General features: G+C 48.7%; 2 protein-coding genes across 7 annotated transcripts in view; both read left to right on the plus strand.

Moving 5' to 3' along the window:
- Positions 1-13,317, plus strand: part of PAN2 (PAN2 poly(A) specific ribonuclease subunit) — a 17,509-nt gene extending 4,192 nt beyond the window's left edge. The window contains exons 3-26 of one of the 4 annotated variants that reach the window (XM_021718282.1): positions 1,887-2,056; positions 2,170-2,290; positions 2,445-2,522; positions 2,908-3,175; positions 3,566-3,908; positions 4,111-4,207; positions 5,681-5,800; positions 5,981-6,100; positions 6,376-6,504; positions 6,930-7,129; positions 7,237-7,373; positions 7,509-7,615; positions 7,819-7,917; positions 8,032-8,105; positions 8,212-8,359; positions 8,647-8,790; positions 8,924-8,983; positions 9,212-9,302; positions 10,565-10,722; positions 10,822-10,965; positions 11,097-11,276; positions 11,404-11,497; positions 12,104-12,301; positions 12,650-13,317. In XM_021718282.1, the coding sequence (XP_021573957.1) occupies positions 1,887-2,056; positions 2,170-2,290; positions 2,445-2,522; positions 2,908-3,175; positions 3,566-3,908; positions 4,111-4,207; positions 5,681-5,800; positions 5,981-6,100; positions 6,376-6,504; positions 6,930-7,129; positions 7,237-7,373; positions 7,509-7,615; positions 7,819-7,917; positions 8,032-8,105; positions 8,212-8,359; positions 8,647-8,790; positions 8,924-8,983; positions 9,212-9,302; positions 10,565-10,722; positions 10,822-10,965; positions 11,097-11,276; positions 11,404-11,497; positions 12,104-12,301; positions 12,650-12,684 (3,315 nt within the window). In that variant the 3' untranslated portion in view covers positions 12,685-13,317. Of the gene's footprint in view, positions 1-1,886; positions 2,057-2,169; positions 2,291-2,444; positions 2,523-2,907; positions 3,176-3,565; positions 3,909-4,110; positions 4,208-5,680; positions 5,801-5,980; positions 6,101-6,375; positions 6,505-6,929; positions 7,130-7,236; positions 7,386-7,508; positions 7,616-7,818; positions 7,918-8,031; positions 8,106-8,211; positions 8,360-8,646; positions 8,791-8,923; positions 8,984-9,211; positions 9,303-10,564; positions 10,723-10,821; positions 10,966-11,096; positions 11,498-12,103; positions 12,302-12,649 lie in introns of all 4 variants that reach the window. The other 3 variants (XM_021718278.1, XM_021718273.1, XR_002482624.1) reach the window with 3 other exon arrangements.
- Positions 13,318-13,687: 370 nt separating this feature from the next.
- Positions 13,688-18,446, plus strand: CNPY2 (canopy FGF signaling regulator 2). 3 transcript variants are annotated; one of them, XM_008070208.2, is made up of 6 exons: positions 13,688-14,199; positions 14,714-14,826; positions 14,975-15,090; positions 16,665-16,868; positions 17,027-17,123; positions 17,497-18,446. In XM_008070208.2, the coding sequence occupies exons 2-6, from the start codon at positions 14,730-14,732 to the stop codon at positions 17,538-17,540; spliced, it is 558 nt and encodes a 185-aa protein (XP_008068399.1). In that variant the 5' UTR covers positions 13,688-14,199; positions 14,714-14,729; the 3' UTR covers positions 17,541-18,446. The 3 variants fall into 3 exon arrangements, with proteins under 3 accessions (XP_008068399.1, XP_021574025.1, XP_021574031.1); XM_021718350.1 differs by having other exon boundaries at positions 13,735-14,199; positions 18,043-18,446; XM_021718356.1 differs by having other exon boundaries at positions 13,927-14,142.
- Positions 18,447-18,935: the final 489 nt, after the last annotated feature.

An 18,935-nucleotide genomic window follows, 5' to 3' on the forward strand; every position in this document is an offset into this window, starting at 1 on the left:
GGATTGCCTGAGCCTGCGGGTTCGAGACCAGCCCAGGCAACTTGGCAAGACTTCGTCTCTATAATCAAACAAAAAATTAGCCAGGCGTGGTGGCGCACACCTAGTTCCACCTACTTCGAAGGCTAAGGCGGAAGGATTGCTGGAGCCCAGCAGGTCGACACTGTGGTGGCCGTGAGCATGCCATTGCACTCCCGCCTGGCAATGGAGTGAGACTCCAACTAAAAAAAAAAAAAAATATGGTGAATTTAATTTAGAATGTAATAAGTTTGAGGTTCTGGTGAGATATATAATTTAGTGGATACAGTCATCCCTTAGTATCCAGGGGGAGTTGGTTCCAGCCCCCCCAATATACCAAAATCCAAAGATGCTCAAATCCATTATATAAAATGGTGTAGGTTCAGGCATGGTGGCTCACGCCTGTAATCTCAGCACTTTAGAAGGCAAAGGTGAGAGGATTTCCTGAGCCCAGCAGTTCGAGACCAGATTTAGCAACTTAGCAAGACCTTGTCTCTACACTAAATCAAAAAAATTAGCTTGCCGTGGTGACACATGCCTGTGGTTCCAGTTACTTGGAAGGCTGAGCTGAAGGATCACCTGAGCCCAGCAGGTTGAGGCTGCGGTGGCCGTGAGCATGCCACTGCACTCCAGTCTGGGTGACAGAGTGAGACTTCAACTGTAAAACAAAATATAAAAACCAAAAAAAATGGTGTGGGATAAACTATGCACATCCTCCTGTATACTTTAAATCATCTCTAGATTACTTATACCTAATACAGTGTAGATGCTATGCAAATAATTGCTTTACTATAACTTTAAAATTTGTATTGCTTTTTATTGTATTATTTTTGTTTTTAAAATATTTTCTGTCTGTGGTTGGTTGAATTCATATTTGTGGAGCCCACAGAGAGCTGACTGTGTTTGAATGCATAAATCTGAAGCTTGAGGCAGTGTCCTGGGCTAGGGAAGGAGAGAAACTTAAACCAGCTTTAAGATGGATGGTTAACTTTGAGAGTGGATGAGATTGCATAGGAAGACAAGTAGAGTGAGAAGATAGTTGGCTGGGAACAGCCATGTTTCAAAAGTGGTCAGCTGAAGAGAAGCGCATAAGGAGAAGGTATGAATTAAGAGTCAGGGGAGAAACCGCCGGGGGCAAGTGGCATCATAGAAGCCAAGGGAGGAATGAGTTTCATGTTCTTTCTGTTCCACCCTGTGACCCACGGTACCCATTTCCCAGATGGTTGGTAGAGATTAAGACTTGACTGCGGAACATAAAAAAGCCAGCTGGGCTGGGCTCGGTGGCTCCCCCTGTAATCCCAGCTCTTTGGGAGGCTCAGGTGAGTGGATTAACTGAGCGTGCAGATTTGAGACCAGCCCGGGCAACTTGGCAAGACCTCGTCTCTACAATAAAGATAAAAAAATTTAGTCAGGCATGGTAGCATGTGCCTATAGTCCTGGCTACTTGGAAAGCTGAGGCGGAAGGATTGTCGGAGCCCAGAGGGTCGACACTGGGGTGACTATGAGTTGCACTCCTGCTTGGGCAACAAAGTGAGACTCCAACTCAAAAAAAAAAAAAGCCAACTGGCCAGTAGAGAACCAGACCTTGCTCCTGATCTTCTCTTATACTGTTCTCATCAACAGAGCTATTAGCCATTCAGCAGAGTCATTGTGAGGATGAAATGAAGGAGAGTTAACAAAAGTACTTTGGGATGCATTAAACAAACATAAGACATTATGACTGGTGTCTTTATCTCTAAGATTGACTGTTTCCTAGCCTCAAAGCCCAAGCAAGAAATGGGAAAGGCTGAGCCATGTTCAGTCCCTGCCCTGGATGTGGGATGGTCCTGCCCCCCTGCTCAGAATGTCTCTGTGATCTTTGTCCCCTCCAGGGCCATGCCACCTCATTTTTTGGTCCAGCCTTGGAGCGCTACTCATCCTTCCAGGTCAATGGCAGTGATGACATTCGGCAGATTCAGAGTCTGGAGAATGGCATCCTTTTTCTCACCAAGAACAACCTCAAGTATATGGCCCGTGGAGGCCTGATTATATTTGATTACCTGTAAGTGGCTTCTCAGCTCTGGACTGGGAAAGAGAGTGCCTGCTAGGGAGGGAAGGCTAGGGTTCTGGCAGCTCATGAGACCCCGGCCCCTCAGCCTTTCCTGACCCCAACAGGCTGGATGAGAGTGAGGATATGCACAGTCTTCTCCTGACTGATAGCAGCACGCTACTCGTTGGCGGACTGCAGAGCCACATATTGGAGGTCGATCTTAACACTGTCCAGGAGACTCAGAAGGTACCAGCCTGGGGCAGGAAAGGTCCATGAGGATCTAAGGTTATTGAAGGGGGCAGGGTGTACTTGGGCTGGTAACTTGGGTGTGACCTTTCTGTTCCTTTGGTCTGTGGGAAAAATCATTCCTCTCACTGGTTTTTCCTGCTTCCCTCTCCAGTATGCAGTTGAGACACCTGGAGTCACCATCATGAGACAGACAAATCGCTTCTTCTTCTGTGGCCACACATCTGGCAAGGTGGCCAAGTTCCATGTCTCCTCCCACCACAGGGCCCTGTTTCACTGGATGTGTGATTGGGCTCTGCTTTCTCTCAGCTCTTGGGGTGTAGTTGAATTGGAGATGAGGGATGAGAGGTGTGAATTCACATCTTACTCAGCCATGTTATACTGTGAGATTATCTTGCAGCCTGATGTTTTCTATCATAACGAGGCACCTTGGAGGCAAAAGGGTAAACAAGCATCCTCTCTGGGTCCCTTCCAGCCCTTGGCTTCTGTTTGCCTTTTCTGCTGTGTTGTGTCCTAGGGCCTTAGTTCCTTTGGTAGGGCTCTCACAAGGCTAGGTAGGTGGCAGGTACTCTTCTTCATAAGAGTATTTGCAGATAGCTGAGTTATGTCTCCTGTAGGTTTCCCTGCGAGACCTCCGTACTTTTAAGGTGGAGCATGAGTTTGACGCCTACTCAGGGAGTCTGTCAGATTTCGACGTGCATGGCAACCTGCTGGCCACCTGTGGCTTCTCTAGCCGCCTCACTGGCCTGGCCTGCGACCGTTTCCTCAAGGTGTATGATTTGCGCATGATGCGTGCTATCACTCCGCTTCAAGTTCACGTGGATCCTGCCTTCTTGCGCTTCATTCCTACATATACTTCTCGTCTTGCCATCATCTCTCAGTCAGGTATGAGGGGCCCATAGGACTGGGAAGGAGGGATCAGTGAGCAAGCAGAACTGGGCACCAGAAGGGAGTACTCCTCCAGGGACCTCTTTGTTGGGGGTCCCGGGGTTTTATGTGGGTTTGATCAGAGATGAGAGCTTTTGTTTTCTCCTTGGGTGTGAGGAGCATGGAAGAAGATAAAGAAGGAGTAGGCAAAATAACTCTAGAGTTGATTTTGCGGGTAGTAGATCATCCTGTGGTTTATGGGAAGGCATCAGATGACAGTCTCTCTATCTCTAGGCATGGATTTGGGGCCCATCCTGCCTTGATATCAGGTGAAGAGGGTAGGAAGGGAACAAAGGAACGGCTCCCCTTCATTTTCCAGGGCTCAGTGGGTTTCTTTCTCCTTCCTAGGGCAGTGCCAGTTCTGTGAGCCCACAGGCCTGGCCAACCCAGCAGATATCTTTCATGTGAACCCTGTGGGGCCTCTGCTAATGACATTTGATGTATCAGCCAGCAAGCAGGCCCTGGCCTTTGGGGATTCTGAGGGCTGCGTGCACCTCTGGACTGATTCCCCTGAGCCTTCCTTCAACCCCTATTCCCGTGAGACTGAGTTTGCTTTGCCTTGTCTTGTGGACTCACTGCCTCCTCTGGACTGGAGCCAGGACCTGCTGCCTCTGTCCCTCATCCCTGTCCCGCTCACCACTGACACGCTCCTCTCTGATTGGCCTGCTGCCAACTCCGCTCCAGCTCCCAGGTTGTACCTTACCTCTGGGCCGAAAGGAGGGAGGGGGAAAGGGCTAAGATACCAGAATTCTCTGCTAGCCCTATTATTATTCTACTGCTTTCCTGATTTTTGTCTGCCTTTGGTGTTTTCTTTCTTCTGGACCCTCGGGGGTTGGGGAGTGGATGGGTGGATACCACAACCCTTCAAGCCCTAGAAATATACTGGATTCTAGGCGAGCACCCCCTGTGGATGCAGAGATTCTGCGCACTATGAAGAAGGTGGGCTTCATTGGCTACGCACCCAACCCCCGCACCAGGCTGCGCAATCAGGTGTGTTCAGAGTGGAGAGGGTCAGCCCTTACCCCAGCCCACTGGCATTTCTCCTTCTTCCTTTACTAGTCCTTTGTTTTTAGACAGCTGGTAAGGGCTTTTGGGGACCTTCTGGATTGAAGGAACTATGCTAGATGTGAGAGAGGATTCAAAGATATATAAGCTCCAGCCCGGGCAATTTGGCAAGACCTCGTCTCTACAATAAATAAATTAAAAAATTAGCTGGGCACGATAGCGCATGCCTGTAGTTCCAGCTACTTAGAGGGCTGAGGTGGAAGGATCACTGGTGCCCAGCAGGTTGAGGCTGCAGTGGCCGTGAGCGTGCCACTACACTCCAGCCTGGGTGAGAGAGTGAGACTCCTACTCAAAAAAAAAAAAGATATACAAGCTAAGGTCCTTGCTCTTAGGAAATTAAGTATTTGGTTGATGAATATAAAACATAGCCATATCAGAAATCATTTACATCCTGTGGTTAAATGCTAAAGGAATATCAAAAGCATTCACTGCCAGAGCTGTTTAGAGGGAAAATGTTTGTCTAAGGTAGAGTGGTCAGGAAAGGAGTAATGAAAGATAAGCATATGGAGCTGGAAAAACAAGTAGGTAAGTAGATAGTAAGAGAAGAGATATTCCAGATGAGAGAAAAGTGTTAATAACAGTCTCAAGAGACATGAATGCAAAAGACAGGCAGCTGGGTGTAGTGACTCATGCTGGTGATCCCAGCATTTCAAAGTCCGAGGCAGGAGGATCACTTGAGTCCTTGAACCCAGGAATTCGAGACCAGTCTGGGCAACACAGCAAAACCCCATCTCTACAAAATTTTTTAAAAATAAAAAATTAGGGTACCTGCATAATCAACATTTGTATAGCTAACCCTGAATTGTAACCTGCATCTTTATAATTAAAAATAAATAAGTAAAAAAAATAAAAAATAAGCCCAGCGTGGTGGCACACATCTGCAGTCCTGGCTACTCGGGAGGCTGAGGCAGGAGCATCACTTGGTCAAGGTTACAGTGAGCTATGATTGCCACACTGCAATCCAGCTTGGGCAACAGAGTGAGTTGCTGTCTCAAAAAAAAAAAAAAAAAATTGTAAGAAGCCATGTCTGGGGCTGGGGGGACTTTGAGTATACCAGTCCTGGTGAAGCAACTGCTGATATTAGGCAGTAGTGAGAGATTAAAGCCTTGAACACGGCAGTGTAGTGGAAGAAGTAATGCACAGAAAGCAGTATTTGGGGGGAGTTAGTTTGGTAGTGGTATGCTGGACAGAGCGAATTCAGGGAGTCCAGCATGGACACCATCACGGGTGTCCTCCTGTGGTTCAGTTGAGGGATGGTGGAGGAAGTAAAAAGAAGGCAGTGGATGCTGAGAATGCTGTGAAAATAGGAGGTTCAGGATTTGGCGGCTGTTTTGGTGTTAGGATAAAGGTAGGGATGAATGGGCATCCAACAAGGTTACTTCTTTTTTAAATCCCTAGATTCCTTACCGACTCAAGGAGTCAGACAGTGAATTTGACAGCTTCAGCCAGGTCACTGAGTCACCGGTAGGGCGGGAAGAGGAGCCACATCTCCACATGGTTTCTAAGAAATACCGCAAGGTGCTGGGGACACCAAAGCAGGGGCCCTGTGGGATGTGGGGAAAGGTATCCTGAGAAGGGGGTCATATGGGAAAGGATCGAAAGATCCGTACCACCAGGTTCTGGGGAAGGCTTTAGCTCCTGGGAGGATCTGGGGACTCGCAGGATATCCCTGTCTTGCTCAGACTGTTTCTACTTCAGGTGACCATCAAATATTCCAAACTAGGGCTAGAGGACTTTGACTTCAAACATTACAATAAGACCCTGTTTGCCGGATTAGAGCCCCACATCCCCAATGCCTACTGTAACTGCATGATCCAGGTAAGGAATAGGGCTTCCCAAGACTTGAATATGCCCGCTGCCTTTCTTCCTCCTTGTGGCCCCTGCTCTTTCCAGATCCCCTCGACCAGGCCCACTTCACCATGGTCTTCTCTGCCATTTGTTCTTGTACCCACAACCGTCAAGTCTCCACAGTGAGCTCCACGGCTTCGGTGGACTACTACTGCTTTGTATTTCTCATCAGCTCACTTGACCCCCACGTCACTCCTCTTCCCCCTCCCAGTTTCCTGCACCAGTTCTCCTGCTTGTCCCTCCAGGTGCTCTATTTCCTGGAGCCTGTTCGGTGTTTAATCCAGAACCACCTTTGCCAGAAGGAATTCTGCCTGGCATGTGAGCTGGGCTTCCTCTTCCACATGTTGGACCTCTCTCGTGGTGACCCTTGCCAGGTCAGTGCCTGGAGACCTGGGACACTTAAAATGGAAGGTAGGCTGGGCACGGTGGCTCACACCTATAATCCCAGCACTTTGGGAGGCTGAGATGAGAGGATTGCTTGAGCCTATTGGTTTGAGACCAGCTTGGGCAACTTGGTGAGACATCTTTACAATAAATTAAAAAATTAGCCAGGGATAGTGGCGCACACCTGTAGTCCCAGCTACTTGAAAGGCTGAGGTGAAAGGATCGCCTGAGCCCAGCAGGTCGAGGCTGCGGTGGCCATGAGCGTGCCACTGCACTCCAGCCTGGATGACAGAGTGAGACTCCCACTCAGAAAAAAAAAAGGAAGGGTAAGGGAGGTAGTCCGTAGGCAGGGACAAGCTATACAGATGAACACAAAATAGAAAATAGCAACCCCTTTCCATCAACACACTTCCAGGGCAATAATTTTCTTCGGGCATTCCGTACCATCCCCGAGGCCTCAGCTCTTGGTCTGATCCTGGCTGACTCAGATGAGGCTTCAGGCAAGGGCAATCTGGCCAGGCTCATTCAGAGGTGGAATCGCTTCATTCTCACCCAGCTGCATCAGGATATGCAGGAACTGGAAGTGCCACAGGCTTATCGAGGTGCTGGAGGCAGGTATGAAATCGGGATAGGAATCGTTAAAATTACCGTGACAGGCCCCTCTGTGACTTAAAGGGTCTCCTAACTCCCTCCATGCTCATGTATCCCCCCTCCACTCTTAGCAGCTTTTGTTCATCAGGGGACTCTGTCATCGGGCAGCTGTTCAGCTGTGAGATGGAGAACTGCAGCCTATGCCGCTGTGGCAGTGAGACTGTGCGTGCCTCATCCACCCTGCTCTTCACGCTCTCCTACCCTGATGGTAGCCACAGTGGTGTACCCTGCAGCGGGGTTGGGAAGCCTCCCCTGAATGTCCTGTAACATCAGGGAGTGGGCGTTGAGGGGCTAACTGTGGGTAGAGGGAGAACCAGGAGTGAAGCCTCTAATTTCCCCTCAGATAAAACTGGGAAGAACTATGACTTTGCTCAGGTGCTGAAGCGAAGCATCTGCCTGGAGCAGAATACACAAGCCTGGTGTGACAACTGTGAAAAGTACCAGCCCACGGTGAGTGGCTGTTGCACTGGACTAGGGTCCTGCCATGTTGGGGACTTAGCCACTGTCTCCTCTGGGGCTGGCTGTGTCAGCACTGCCATTCAGGGATCTATGGGATGGGCGGACCCCCATCCCATAGATACAGACCCATGTTCTTGTCCAGGATTCTTTCCCTGGACACTCCCTGCCATTCCTTGTTTGTTCTGTCCTCTCAGATTCAGACTCGCAACATCCGCCATCTGCCGGATATTCTTGTCATCAATTGTGAGGTGAATAGCTCAAAAGAGGCTGATTTCTGGAGGATGCAAGCTGAGGTAAGGACCAGGCTAGAAACAGGGCTTTGGGAGTACTTGTTAGTTTTCTGCCCCTTCTGGACTCTGTGTATGATTATGTTCCTGAGAAATCAGATATTTTTTCTTTGCGTTCAGGTTGCCTTCAAGATGACAGTAAAGAAGCATGGTGGGGAAATTGCCAAGAGCAAGGAATTTGCTTTGGCTGATTGGTAGGTGCTGTCTTGGCAGTTGTCAAAAAATTGAACTACCTCGTGGCTCCTCTTGTCACTAGCTAGATCTCTTCGAAACAAATTTCCAATTCTTCTGACCTCATAGGAAGGAGCTAGGGAGTCCAGAGGGTTTGCTGCTGTGTCCTTCCGTTGAGGAGTTGAAGAACGTCTGGCTTCCGTTTTCCATTCGCATGAAGATGACCAAGAACAAAGGATTGGATGTTTGCAATTGGACTGATGGGGATGAGTTGCAGGTTGTTGAAAATCTGGGAAGAGGAATGGGAATAAGGGCGAGAAGTTTGGGCAGAAGGTGAAGCAGGGCAGGGGGAAGGTGGACCTTGGCAGAGAGAGAAGGAAGGGAATCCAGCCTAATAGTTACCAGTGTGGGATTTTCCAGATGACTCAATTCAGTGGTGGGAGTCATAGATGAGCTAGGATGAAGGTAACCCACCCTGTACCCCCAACTCCCTGGCCCCGTCCCTGTTCCCCTTCCTTCCCCACCCTTAAACTTAGCTTAGCAGCCTGGGTACCCCCCTCACAGTGGGGCCCAGCCAGGGCAGAGGAGGAGCATGGTGTCTATGTGTATGACCTGATGGCTACTGTGGTACACATCCTGGACTCACGCACAGGGGGCAGCCTGGTGGCTCACATCAAAGTTGGAGAGACCTACCACCAGCGCAAGGAGGTGAGTGAGGTGGTACAGGGCAGGGACATTCCTAGGATGGCCACAGTGGCGTCCCAGGTTTGTTCTTGAGTCTGAGACAGAAGTGTTCAGCTGTCAGTTTGCAACTCCACTGTCTCTCTCTGTATCCTCACAGGGTGTTACTCACCAGCAGTGGTATCTATTTAACGACTTTCTTATTGAACCTATTGATAAGGTTAGTTGCAACATGTTTGCTTCCCCCTTTCGTGTTCCCTTTTGTTAGCATTCTCATCCTTGGGGCCCTAAAGAATGCCAGGCAGATTCGAGGGGGAAGGAAGGGTTTCTCAGGATAAAAAACATTAGCTGAGTTAAAAATAGTACCTGAGTCCTGGTCTCTGCCTGACTTGGGGAAAAGGAAAAAGGGGCATGTATGTGGGCCAAGAGTGCTTTTTCTCTTCTGTAGCATGAAGCGGTGCAGTTTGACATGAATTGGAAAGTACCTGCTATCCTTTACTATGTCAAAAGGAATCTCAATTCCAGATACAACCTGAACAGTGAGTGGCACATAGTAGACCCAAGGGTGTGGGTAGTTGATATTGGGCTTCAGGATGACATCTGGGACCTCACTTGTCAATATTTGGGATTGGTAACCAGTGTTAATATTCCTGGGAGTACTGAAGAGATTCTTGCTTACCAGACCTTGAACTTAGAAGCTGGAAATCCTCAGAGTGGAGTGGGAAAGGGGTGAGGGAGGAAGTTTGATCAAAATGGTATGGTGACATGCACCTGTAGTCTCAACTACTTGAGAGGGTGAAGTAGAAGTACTGCTTAAGCCCAGGAGTTGGAAACTGTAGTGAGCTTTGATTATGCCACTGAAATCCAGCCTGGGCAACAGAGCAAGACCTTGTTTTTTTATTTTTATTTTTTATTTTTGAGTCGGAGTTTCACTCTGTTGCCCAGGCTGGAGTGCAGTAGCATGCTCATGGTCACTGCAGCCTTGACCACTGGGCTCAGGAGATCCTTCTGCCTCGGCCTCCCAAGTAGCTGGAACCACAGGTGCATAACGCCACACCCAGCTAATTTTTTTTTAATTCATTGTAGAGATGAGGTCTTACCAAGTTACCCAGGTCTCGTCAAGTTGCCCAGGCTGGTCTCAAAACCATGGGCTCAGGCAATCCTCTTGCCTCTGCCTCCCAAAATGCTGGGATTATAGGCATGAACTACCCCACCTGGTGAGGACCTTGCTTCTTTAAAAAAAAAAAAAACCAAAAAATAAAAATGGCTTAGTTATGATTTTGAGTCTAACCATTCTCATCCCCAAAGTGAAGATCTCTTCTTTTGGAGATGAGCTCCTTACTGAGTCCTTGTTTGGTAACTTTATTTATTTATTTTTGGAGATGAGGTCTCGCTATGTTCCCCAGGCTTGGCTTCAACTTCTGGGCTTAAGCAATCCTCCTACTTCAACCTTCCAAAGTGCTGAGATTATAGGGATGAACCACCACACCCAGCCTCTGTTTGGTACCTTTAAACCATAGTTTTTCTGTAACCTTATTTTTCTGGATTTTCTAAACTAAGATCTAAAGTGAAAATCTTATTATTTCTTCTCTATGGTCTTCCTAGCTTTTTCTTAGCATATTTATTGATAATTTTCTGATTTGACCTGCTCTGTCTACCTGTCCCATTCATCAGATGTGATCTTTTTACTCACATGCTTTGATTATTGAGGGTAGATCCAGAGTCTCAATTAGCTACCCTGGGCTTGAACCCTGGTCACTTCCCTATCCCAGTGCTTTGTGATCTGCATTCTCCCTTCCAGTCAAGAACCCTATTGAGGCAAGTGTCCTGCTGGCTGAAGCGTCACTGGCACGGAAGCAGCGGAAAACACATACTACCTTTATTCCACTGATGCTGAATGAGATGCCACAGGTTGGGGACCTAGTGGGTCTGGATGCTGAGTTTGTCACCCTTAATGAGGTAACCAAGACCAAAAGGATGGGACATTGGGATAGAATCTTGCAGATATTAGGAGCTATAAGCATGTCTCTGATTTCCTTATTAACTCTTCTCATGTAGGAAGAAGCAGAGTTACGCAGTGATGGTACCAAGTCCACTATTAAACCAAGCCAGATGTCAGTAGCAAGGATTACCTGTGTTAGGGGCCAGGGACCCAATGAGGGTATCCCCTTCATTGATGACTACATCTCCACCCAAGAGCAGGTACTAGGATATGGAGGTGCAAGTGAGGCAGACCCTGTGCTTATGTAGAGTGCTCAAGAATCCAGAGGAGAATAATGGGAGGAGACTCTGCACCTTACTTCTGAGTGGCTTGTCTTCTTCTCTAATCCTAGGTGGTGGATTACTTGACTCAGTACTCTGGGATAAAGCCTGGAGACCTGGATGCCAAAATTTCCTCTAAGCACCTCACAACTCTCAAGTCTACTTACTTAAAACTTCGTTTTCTCATTGACATTGGAGTCAAGTTTGTGGGTCATGGCCTGCAGAAGGACTTCCGGGTCATCAACCTCATGGTTTGGACAGGGCTCATTGAAGAGTTTTCTTTTGAGGGTGGGATGCTCAGGGTATACATCGTGCTTTTGGAGAATGATAACTTATAGATCCTTTACCTTCAGTCTGCCACTCTTTTATCCTTGCCAGGTGCCCAAGGACCAAGTCCTTGACACTGTCTACCTGTTCCACATGCCCCGAAAACGAATGATTTCCCTGCGATTCCTTGCTTGGTACTTCCTAGGTGAGTTGCTCTGCCTTGTAGGTCCCCACGATGTACATTAAGAGCAGGGAAAGTGTTGAAGGACTAAGTGGGAGAAGGGAAGATTCTGAGTTAGTGGTGAGAGTCACTAACGGATTTTATTTATTTATTTATTTTTATTTTTTTGAGTTAGAGTCTTACTCTGTCGCAGTGCAGTGCAGTGCAATGGCACACTCACAGCCATCGCAGCCTCAACTTGCTGGGCTCAGACAGTCGTTCCGCCTCAGCCTTCCAAGTAGCTGGAACCACAGGCATACGCCACCATGCCCAGCTAATTTTTTTATTTATTGTAAAGACGAGGTCTTGCCATGTTGCCCAGGCTGGTCTCAAACCCGTGGTTTCAGGCAGTCCTCTCACCTCAGCCTCCCAAAGTGCTGGGACTACGGGCGCAAGCCACTGTGCCGTGCTCTACTAATGGATTTAATTAGCGTTAGTATCTTTTCTGTGCAACTAGGAAAGGTCTTGACTCTTTTCCTTAAGGGCAGTCTGGTTTTTTATTGTTTTCTGGAAGTCAGGAGTTGGAGTGGAGGGACATGTTCCTACTTCCCTTTACTAAGTCCCAAACTGTTCCACCTCTACTTACCCTAGACCTGAAGATTCAAGGGGAGACCCATGACAGTATTGAGGATGCTCGCACAGCCCTTCAGCTCTACCGAAAGTATCTGGAGCTAAGCAAGAATGGCACTGAGCCTGAGTCTTTCCACAAGGTGCTCAAGGGTCTTTACGAGAAGGGCCGAAAGATGGACTGGAAGGTGCCTGAGCCTGAGGGCCAGACAAGTCCCAAGAGTAAGATCTGGGATGGGACAAGAGAAACTGGACTGGGTGAATTTTGATTGCATATATGGAGATTATACCCATCACAATAATAATGATGATGATGATAACAGTGCCTGCCCTGCCCTATATTTGTAAAGCACTTAACAGTTTACAAAGCACTCAATCCTCTTAACATTTATTGAAATCCGTTTTATTACTGAAACTCTCCGTTGGTCCTATAATTTCCTCTTGCCCGTTCTAAAATGCTTAGGGGAGGTCCAAGCCCTCTTGTCTCTTGCATTTTTCCTTGATGACTATGAGAGGGTGCTTTTTCTCCACTTGCAGTAAGAGTCATGCTCTTGGTTTTGTCTCTGACAGATGCAGCTGTCTTCTCCTCAGTGCTGGCGCTCTGACCTCCCCTCTCCCAAAGAACCACCGCCCTCTCCCTTAGTGTTCTGTGGCCCCAGAACTGGGAGGTGGCGTCCCAAGTTAGCTATTCCCTGTCCACTTCCAGAATTGGACCTGCTCAGGGTCTACAGATGGTGCTATTTATAACCGGAATGCAACAGCATTGTTACAAAGGTTCTAGAAGCCAGATTCCTTCTTCATCCTTTGCAAAATAGTGAGTCACAAACAGAATCTCAAATTGACCCAGATGGAAAGGAATTGGTATTCATAATAAATATCCTGGGTGATTAATATCCAAGCATAGAAGCTCCTGGAACCAAAACTCTTAGTTCCTAGCTGACTGGGGATTGCAGTCCTGGTCAGTGACAGAGGATACAATGGTAGCTCAAGACTTAGCTCAAACTACCAACTGCTTGAGGGATGCCTGGAGGGTCCAGTACTTAGGGTCGTGGTGGCCCACACAAACCAATGTTGCCAATCCCGTTGCCAAAAGGGCCTTTGGATCCTGGACAAAGCTTAGCTGCTGGCTTCCTTTATTCCTGCTGACAGCTGAGAAGCATCTGTCTTCCATCCACTCTCCTGTCCCATGTTTTGTTTTTTAAAATTTTGTTTTAAACCGCATGTTTTATAAAATAAAAGCAAAAATGTTTTCTATAATCCGTCTTGTTAGAGAGCTAGCGTGTGTCCTCTGACTTCAGTCCTCTCCTCTGTTTTGGCTTCCTGTTGTGACTGGAAAAACTAAGATTGTGTTCAAATCCCCACCTGAAAATGAAGGCAAAGCTCTGGAATCCAAAGCTACGGGACATGGGAGGACTATATGCCTTTCCTGGACAGTGTTAGATCTTTGCTGTAGCTGCCTCATAGCCTGAGTCAGAGATAGGAAGGTGATAGGATGGATTCCCGTTAACTGTAAGCTGACAAACTACAACTCCCAGGGTATCTTGAGACCTGGAGCTGTGGCCAGGGCAGGCCTGGCGCTGCGGTGCTTCCTGGGAGACGTAGTTTCCCGTGTCCGGGAACCTGGGCTGCTCACGGCCGCGGCGCACCGTTCGGGAGGTCCTGGCCCACCTAGGCCGATGCGCGCGCGCGCGCCGGGCCGCTCCCTGCAGCACGCCGGCTCCGTCCTCGCTTCAGACCACTCCTATTCTTTGGCTGACCCCTGGTGGCCACGTGGAGCTGTTCGCCACGCAAGTCTGGGTCCTTCGGCGGGCGACCGGGGTCCTTGCTGCCTCGGAGCCGCTCCTGGGCTGCCTGCTCGCGCGAGAGTTTGGAGGGGCGGGTCGGGGTCGGCGCGCGGTGGGGGCTCGCACGGCCGTGCACCCGATCCCCGCTTCGGCGTCACTTGGGGTCCGGCAGCCGGGTCGGGGCGGTCGCCGGGCACCGGTGTCTGGAAGGCAGCGAAGTGCTCCGGATAAGCCCGGACAGCCCTCAGCCAGGTGCAGTTTCGGGCCACCGGGGCCAAAGTGAGCGTCCGGCGGTATTGCAGCGCCCGGGCCACGGCGGCGGCCCCGGGAGCAGAGGTGGGACGCGGGCGGCCGCGCCCGGGGCTGGGGTGGACAGAGCGAAGCAGTGGCGGAGTTTTGGAAGGGGGCTGTCGGCTCGAGCATTCACTTGTAGGCTAGAGGTGGGGGGTGCAGGGTACACACAGGCCCCGTGGCGCATGTCCTCCTCGCTGGGGCTCCCCAGTGCTCGTCGTCCTCGCGTCTACGCCAGCGTCCTTTCTGTGGCGGCCACACAGCCCTGTGGGCCGTGGGTATCTCGTGCCGCAAGACCAGCACCTGGGGCCTCACCTGTCGACGTAGTGTCTGGGCCTGAGGCCCGAGGCCTGGGATCGCGCTCCACACACCGCCCGGGGAGTCGCAGCCATCTAGCGCCGGGACAGAGCCCCTTTGTGTCCCGGCCATTCCCTGGGAGGTAGAGCCAGAGCCACACTGAGGCCTTTGAAAGTCCTGCGGGGAGGGTGGGGGGACGGGTAAGCGGGGGAAAGATGGAGTCGTCTTCTCACACCTATGTTTTATTCCCACCCAAATCCAGGTGGAGCTACCCCATCATGCTCAAGAAGAAAGGCTGGGGTTGGCTGGCCCTGCTTCTGGGGGCCCTGCTGGGAACTGCCTGGGCTCGGAGGAGCCAGGATCTACACTGTGGAGGTAGAGGCACAAAGAGAAGAAGTGGGAGGACGCAGCCTGGGGAGGGCGTGAGATCCAAGGCCTGGGAGAAGGATGAATGGGAATCCCTGGGTTGAGCCCATTCACCTCCCACCCTATTCCTTGCCCCCGTTCTCTCCCCTTCCACCAGCTTGCAGGGCTCTGGTGGACGAACTAGAATGGGAAATTGCCCAGGTGGATCCCAAGAAGACCATTCAGATGGGATCTTTCCGGATCAATCCTGATGGCAGCCAGTCAGTGGTGGAGGTAACTGTTACTGTTCCCCCAAATAGAGTAATTCACTCTGACTTTGAATGCGAACTCAACTAAATAAAGACCTTGGTTTAGTAGAAATGAAGAATCAGACCCTAAGACCTATCTAAAAGACTGAGCTCTGTCTCATTTGAAAGAGACTAGAGGCTTATGCTCTCTGCCTTTGCTTCCTGGCTTCAGATCTTAATACTGTGGTTGTTTCTTCTTCTGTAGAATGTGTTAGCAGACAGGGAGTCTTGATCAGCCCATCCCTATGTATAACTCATGTTTTTACTGTAGCCCTGTGGTATACAAAGAAACATTCTTTCAAAAAAGAATAAAAGGTCTTATCCTCAGTGGTGGGGCGTGGTGACTCAAGCCTATAATCCCAGTACGCTGGGAGGCCTAGGTGAGAGGATTGCCTGAGTCCAGGGGTTCCAGGCCAGCCTGGGCAATTTGGTGAGACCTTGTCTTCTCTACAATTTAAAAAAAAAATTAGCTGGGCGTGGTGGCAAGTGCCTGTAGTTCCAGCTACTTGGAAGGCTGAGGTGGAAGGATCACCTGAGCTCAGCAGGTCAAGACTGTGGTGGCCATGAGCATGCCACTGCGCTCTAGCAAGGGTGACAGAGTGAGAGTCCAACTCAAAAAAAAAAAGTCTTATTCTCATAATCTGGAAACTTATTTTAAAATATTAGGACATATATTTGAAAATATAACACACGTATATAAAGCTGTACTTAGTGTGCAGTATATAAAGAAACATTAAGGTTATGGTGCTGTCAAGTACTTTAATAGTTATCCTCAGAGCCTACACTCTCTCTCTGATGCTGTTCTTAGTGAGCGCAGGTATGACTCATTTTAATACAAAAAAGTGTTACCCTCATTGGTAAGAATTAAGGAAATTCAAAGGCAAAGAATATAGGCTGGACACAGCAGCTCATGCCTATAATCCCAGCACTTTGGGAGGCCAAGGCAGGAGGATTGCTTGAGGTCAGGAGTTTAAGACCAACCTAGACAACACTGTGAGACCTTGTCTCTACAAAAAAAAAAAACTCCCCCTTCTTACTACTACACTTGACTAGTCTTTTTTTTTTTTTTTGGAGTTGGAGTCTCACTCTATTGTCCAGACTGGAGTGCAGTGGCCGCTGTTGGCCACCGCAGCCTCGACCTGCTGGGCTCCGGTGATCCTTACGCCTCAGCCTTCCAAGTAGCTGGAACTGCAGGCGCGTGCTACCATGCCCGGATAATTTTTTTAATTTATTGTAGAGATGAGGTCTCGCCAAGTTGCCCAGGCTGGTCTCGAACCCTTAGCTCAGGCAATTCTCTCACCTTGGCCTCCCAAGTGCTGGGATTAAAGGCGTGACCCATCATCAATCACCTGTCTTATTTCTTAGGACTGTATAATGAGGTAAAAGAAGATCATATATCTGAGAGTACTTTGAAAGTATACAAATAAACCATACTGTCTTTAATTAGGAAAGGCTTTTGGGGATAGGTTTATTGAGCTAGATTTGGAAGAAAAAGTAAGGATGTAAATCACTAATGTACAGAGGTAGAAGAGAGTGACCCAAGGTTGAGGACATTTCTAGGTGCCTTATGCCCGCTCAGAGGCCCACCTCACAGAGCTGCTAGAGGAGATATGTGACCGGATGAAGGAGTATGGGGAACAGATTGACCCTTCTACCCACCGCAAGAACTACGTTCGTGTAGTGGGCCGGGATGGAGAATCCAACAAATTGGACCTGCAAGGCATCCGGATTGATTCAGATATCAGCGGCACCCTCAAGTTTGCGGTGAGCTATTGGATTGGGTAGATGGTTCTCGGAAATTAAGGGAGTTGTTGGAGGACCCAAGTACAGAGTTGGGTCGGTATCCTTGTCCTCCTCTTTGGAGGTGGAGGTAGGAGGCCTCTTGTTTCCCTGAGTCACTTTTTTCTCCATTGGGTTGGCAGTGTGAGAGCATTGTGGAGGAATACGAAGATGAACTCATTGAATTCTTTTCCCGAGAGGCTGACAATGTAAAAGATAAACTTTGTAGTAAGCGAACAGGTAAGCTCTCCCCACTGAATCTCCTGTTCCGTTCTCATAGCCCTGTAGAACCCAGCATATTCTGTATCCCACCCATCCCCACCCCCACCCCGGAAATCCTGATATTAGCTCAAGAGCTGGCTTCCATTTCCCTTGGCTTAGGGACTTCGGTTGTTCCTCTCCATTCTCTTTCTGTTAGCTTTCAGAATTTGTGGCCCCCTGACCTGAGATTACAGGTGAGAGGGCAGTAGGGATGTGTTATCATTTATAAGCATATGTTCTGAAGAATGGTGGCTGGTGTGTGCGTTAGTTTGGTTTGGGGAATGTTCTAGATAGTGGCGTATATCAGTATGAGAGTAGCATTTTCCTTTAAATTGTTCTGTGCTATTTGCAGATCTATGTGACCATGCCCTGCACATATCTCACGATGAGCTATGAACCCCTGGAGCAGCCCAGACTGGCTTGATGGATCACCCCCAGGAGGGGAAGATGGTGGCAATGCCTTTTATATTATGTTTTTACTGAAATGAACTGAAAAAATAAGAAACCAAAAATACAAACTGTGTTGTCTTTTCATGCCTGCAATCAGCTCTTACAGTAAGTTTGAAGATAGGGGATTACAGACAGGAAAGAAAACAGAAGGGAAAAAAGTTTTGGGATTGGTGTGGGACAAAGATAGGAGGAGCCTGAACCTTTTATTCTTTTACCTTCTAAGATTCTGCCTACTCATAAACTAGAAAAGCATTTATTCAGTGCCTACTCAATACCATGTGTTTACAATCTCATTATGCAGGAGAATAACCTCTATGAATAAACTCGGAAACATGAGTGTAAGGTAGCATAGGACTCTCAAAATTCCTTATATTCTTGTTGATGAAACTGGGCTTGGTCTCGAAGGAAATAATGGACATGCGTTATTCTTCCCTCCCTGCCCTTCCAGATGGAGGGACCAGCAAGAGCAGAGACAGGAAGGGGAAAATGGATGTGACCAACTCAGCTGAGAAGTAAGGGCTTTATTGGATAGGGACAGATGAGGTAAGGAATGTTATTTATGAAAGGCATTCTTGCTAGCCTAAACTTTTAGATTTGATGCCAGCAGCAACAATAAAGTATATCTTTCCTGTCTCTGTCACTAACCATTGTCAATCTGGACCATAAGTCTGTCCCCGCTTTATGTGTGTAGAGATTTTATACTGGGGCAAGGGATGAAAACCTAAAGGATGCCTTATTTTGGAAAATTCTTAAACACCCTAAGGTATTGCTGTCTCGGGGTTTGGAATGGAACGTCTCTGTCCCAGGATTGCCTTGAGTACATTTGAATAAACATTTCAAATATTTAAAAAATGATAGCATTTTTTTTTCTTCAATTGGAGTCTCTGTTGCCCAGACTGGAGGGCAGTGGCACGCTCCCAGCCACCGCAGCCTCGACCTGCTGGGCTCCGGTGATCCTTCCGCCTCAGCCTTCCAAGTAGCTGGAACTACAGGCACGCGCTACCACACCCAGCTAATTTTTGATTTATTGTAGGGATGAGGTCTCGCCAAGTTGCCCAGGCGCGTCTCGAACCCGCAGGCTCAGGCAATCCACTCACCTCAGCCTCCCCAAGTGAGGGATTACAGGCTGAGCCACCGAGCCCGGCTAAATGATAGCATTTTAGAATCTAAAGGAACTTTGGAGGTCATCTAGTTCACCTCTGCCCGTTTTTTGTTTTTGTTTTTTTCTTTTTTTTGAGTTGGAGTCTCTGCTGCCCAGGCTGGAGTATAGTGGCATGCTCACGGTCACCCCAGTCGACCTGCTGGGCTCAGGCGATCCTTCTGCCTCTGCCTTCCAAGTAG

Source organism: Carlito syrichta, unplaced genomic scaffold (genome assembly GCF_000164805.1).
Source record: "Carlito syrichta isolate Samal-C Ts95f unplaced genomic scaffold, Tarsius_syrichta-2.0.1 Scaffold111560, whole genome shotgun sequence".
NCBI classification, from domain to species: domain Eukaryota; kingdom Metazoa; phylum Chordata; class Mammalia; order Primates; family Tarsiidae; genus Carlito; species Carlito syrichta.

Bases quoted from the DNA above. Each gene is read 5' to 3' on its own strand.
- CNPY2 (XM_021718350.1), top strand. From the start codon at position 14,730: ATGCTCAAGAAGAAAGGCTGGGGTTGGCTGGCCCTGCTTCTGGGGGCC. The intron at 15,091-16,664 runs GTAACTGTTACT...GGACATTTCTAG, and splicing joins GCAGCCAGTCAGTGGTGGAG to GTGCCTTATGCCCGCTCAGA. The intron at 16,869-17,026 runs GTGAGCTATTGG...TTGGGTTGGCAG, and splicing joins GCGGCACCCTCAAGTTTGCG to TGTGAGAGCATTGTGGAGGA.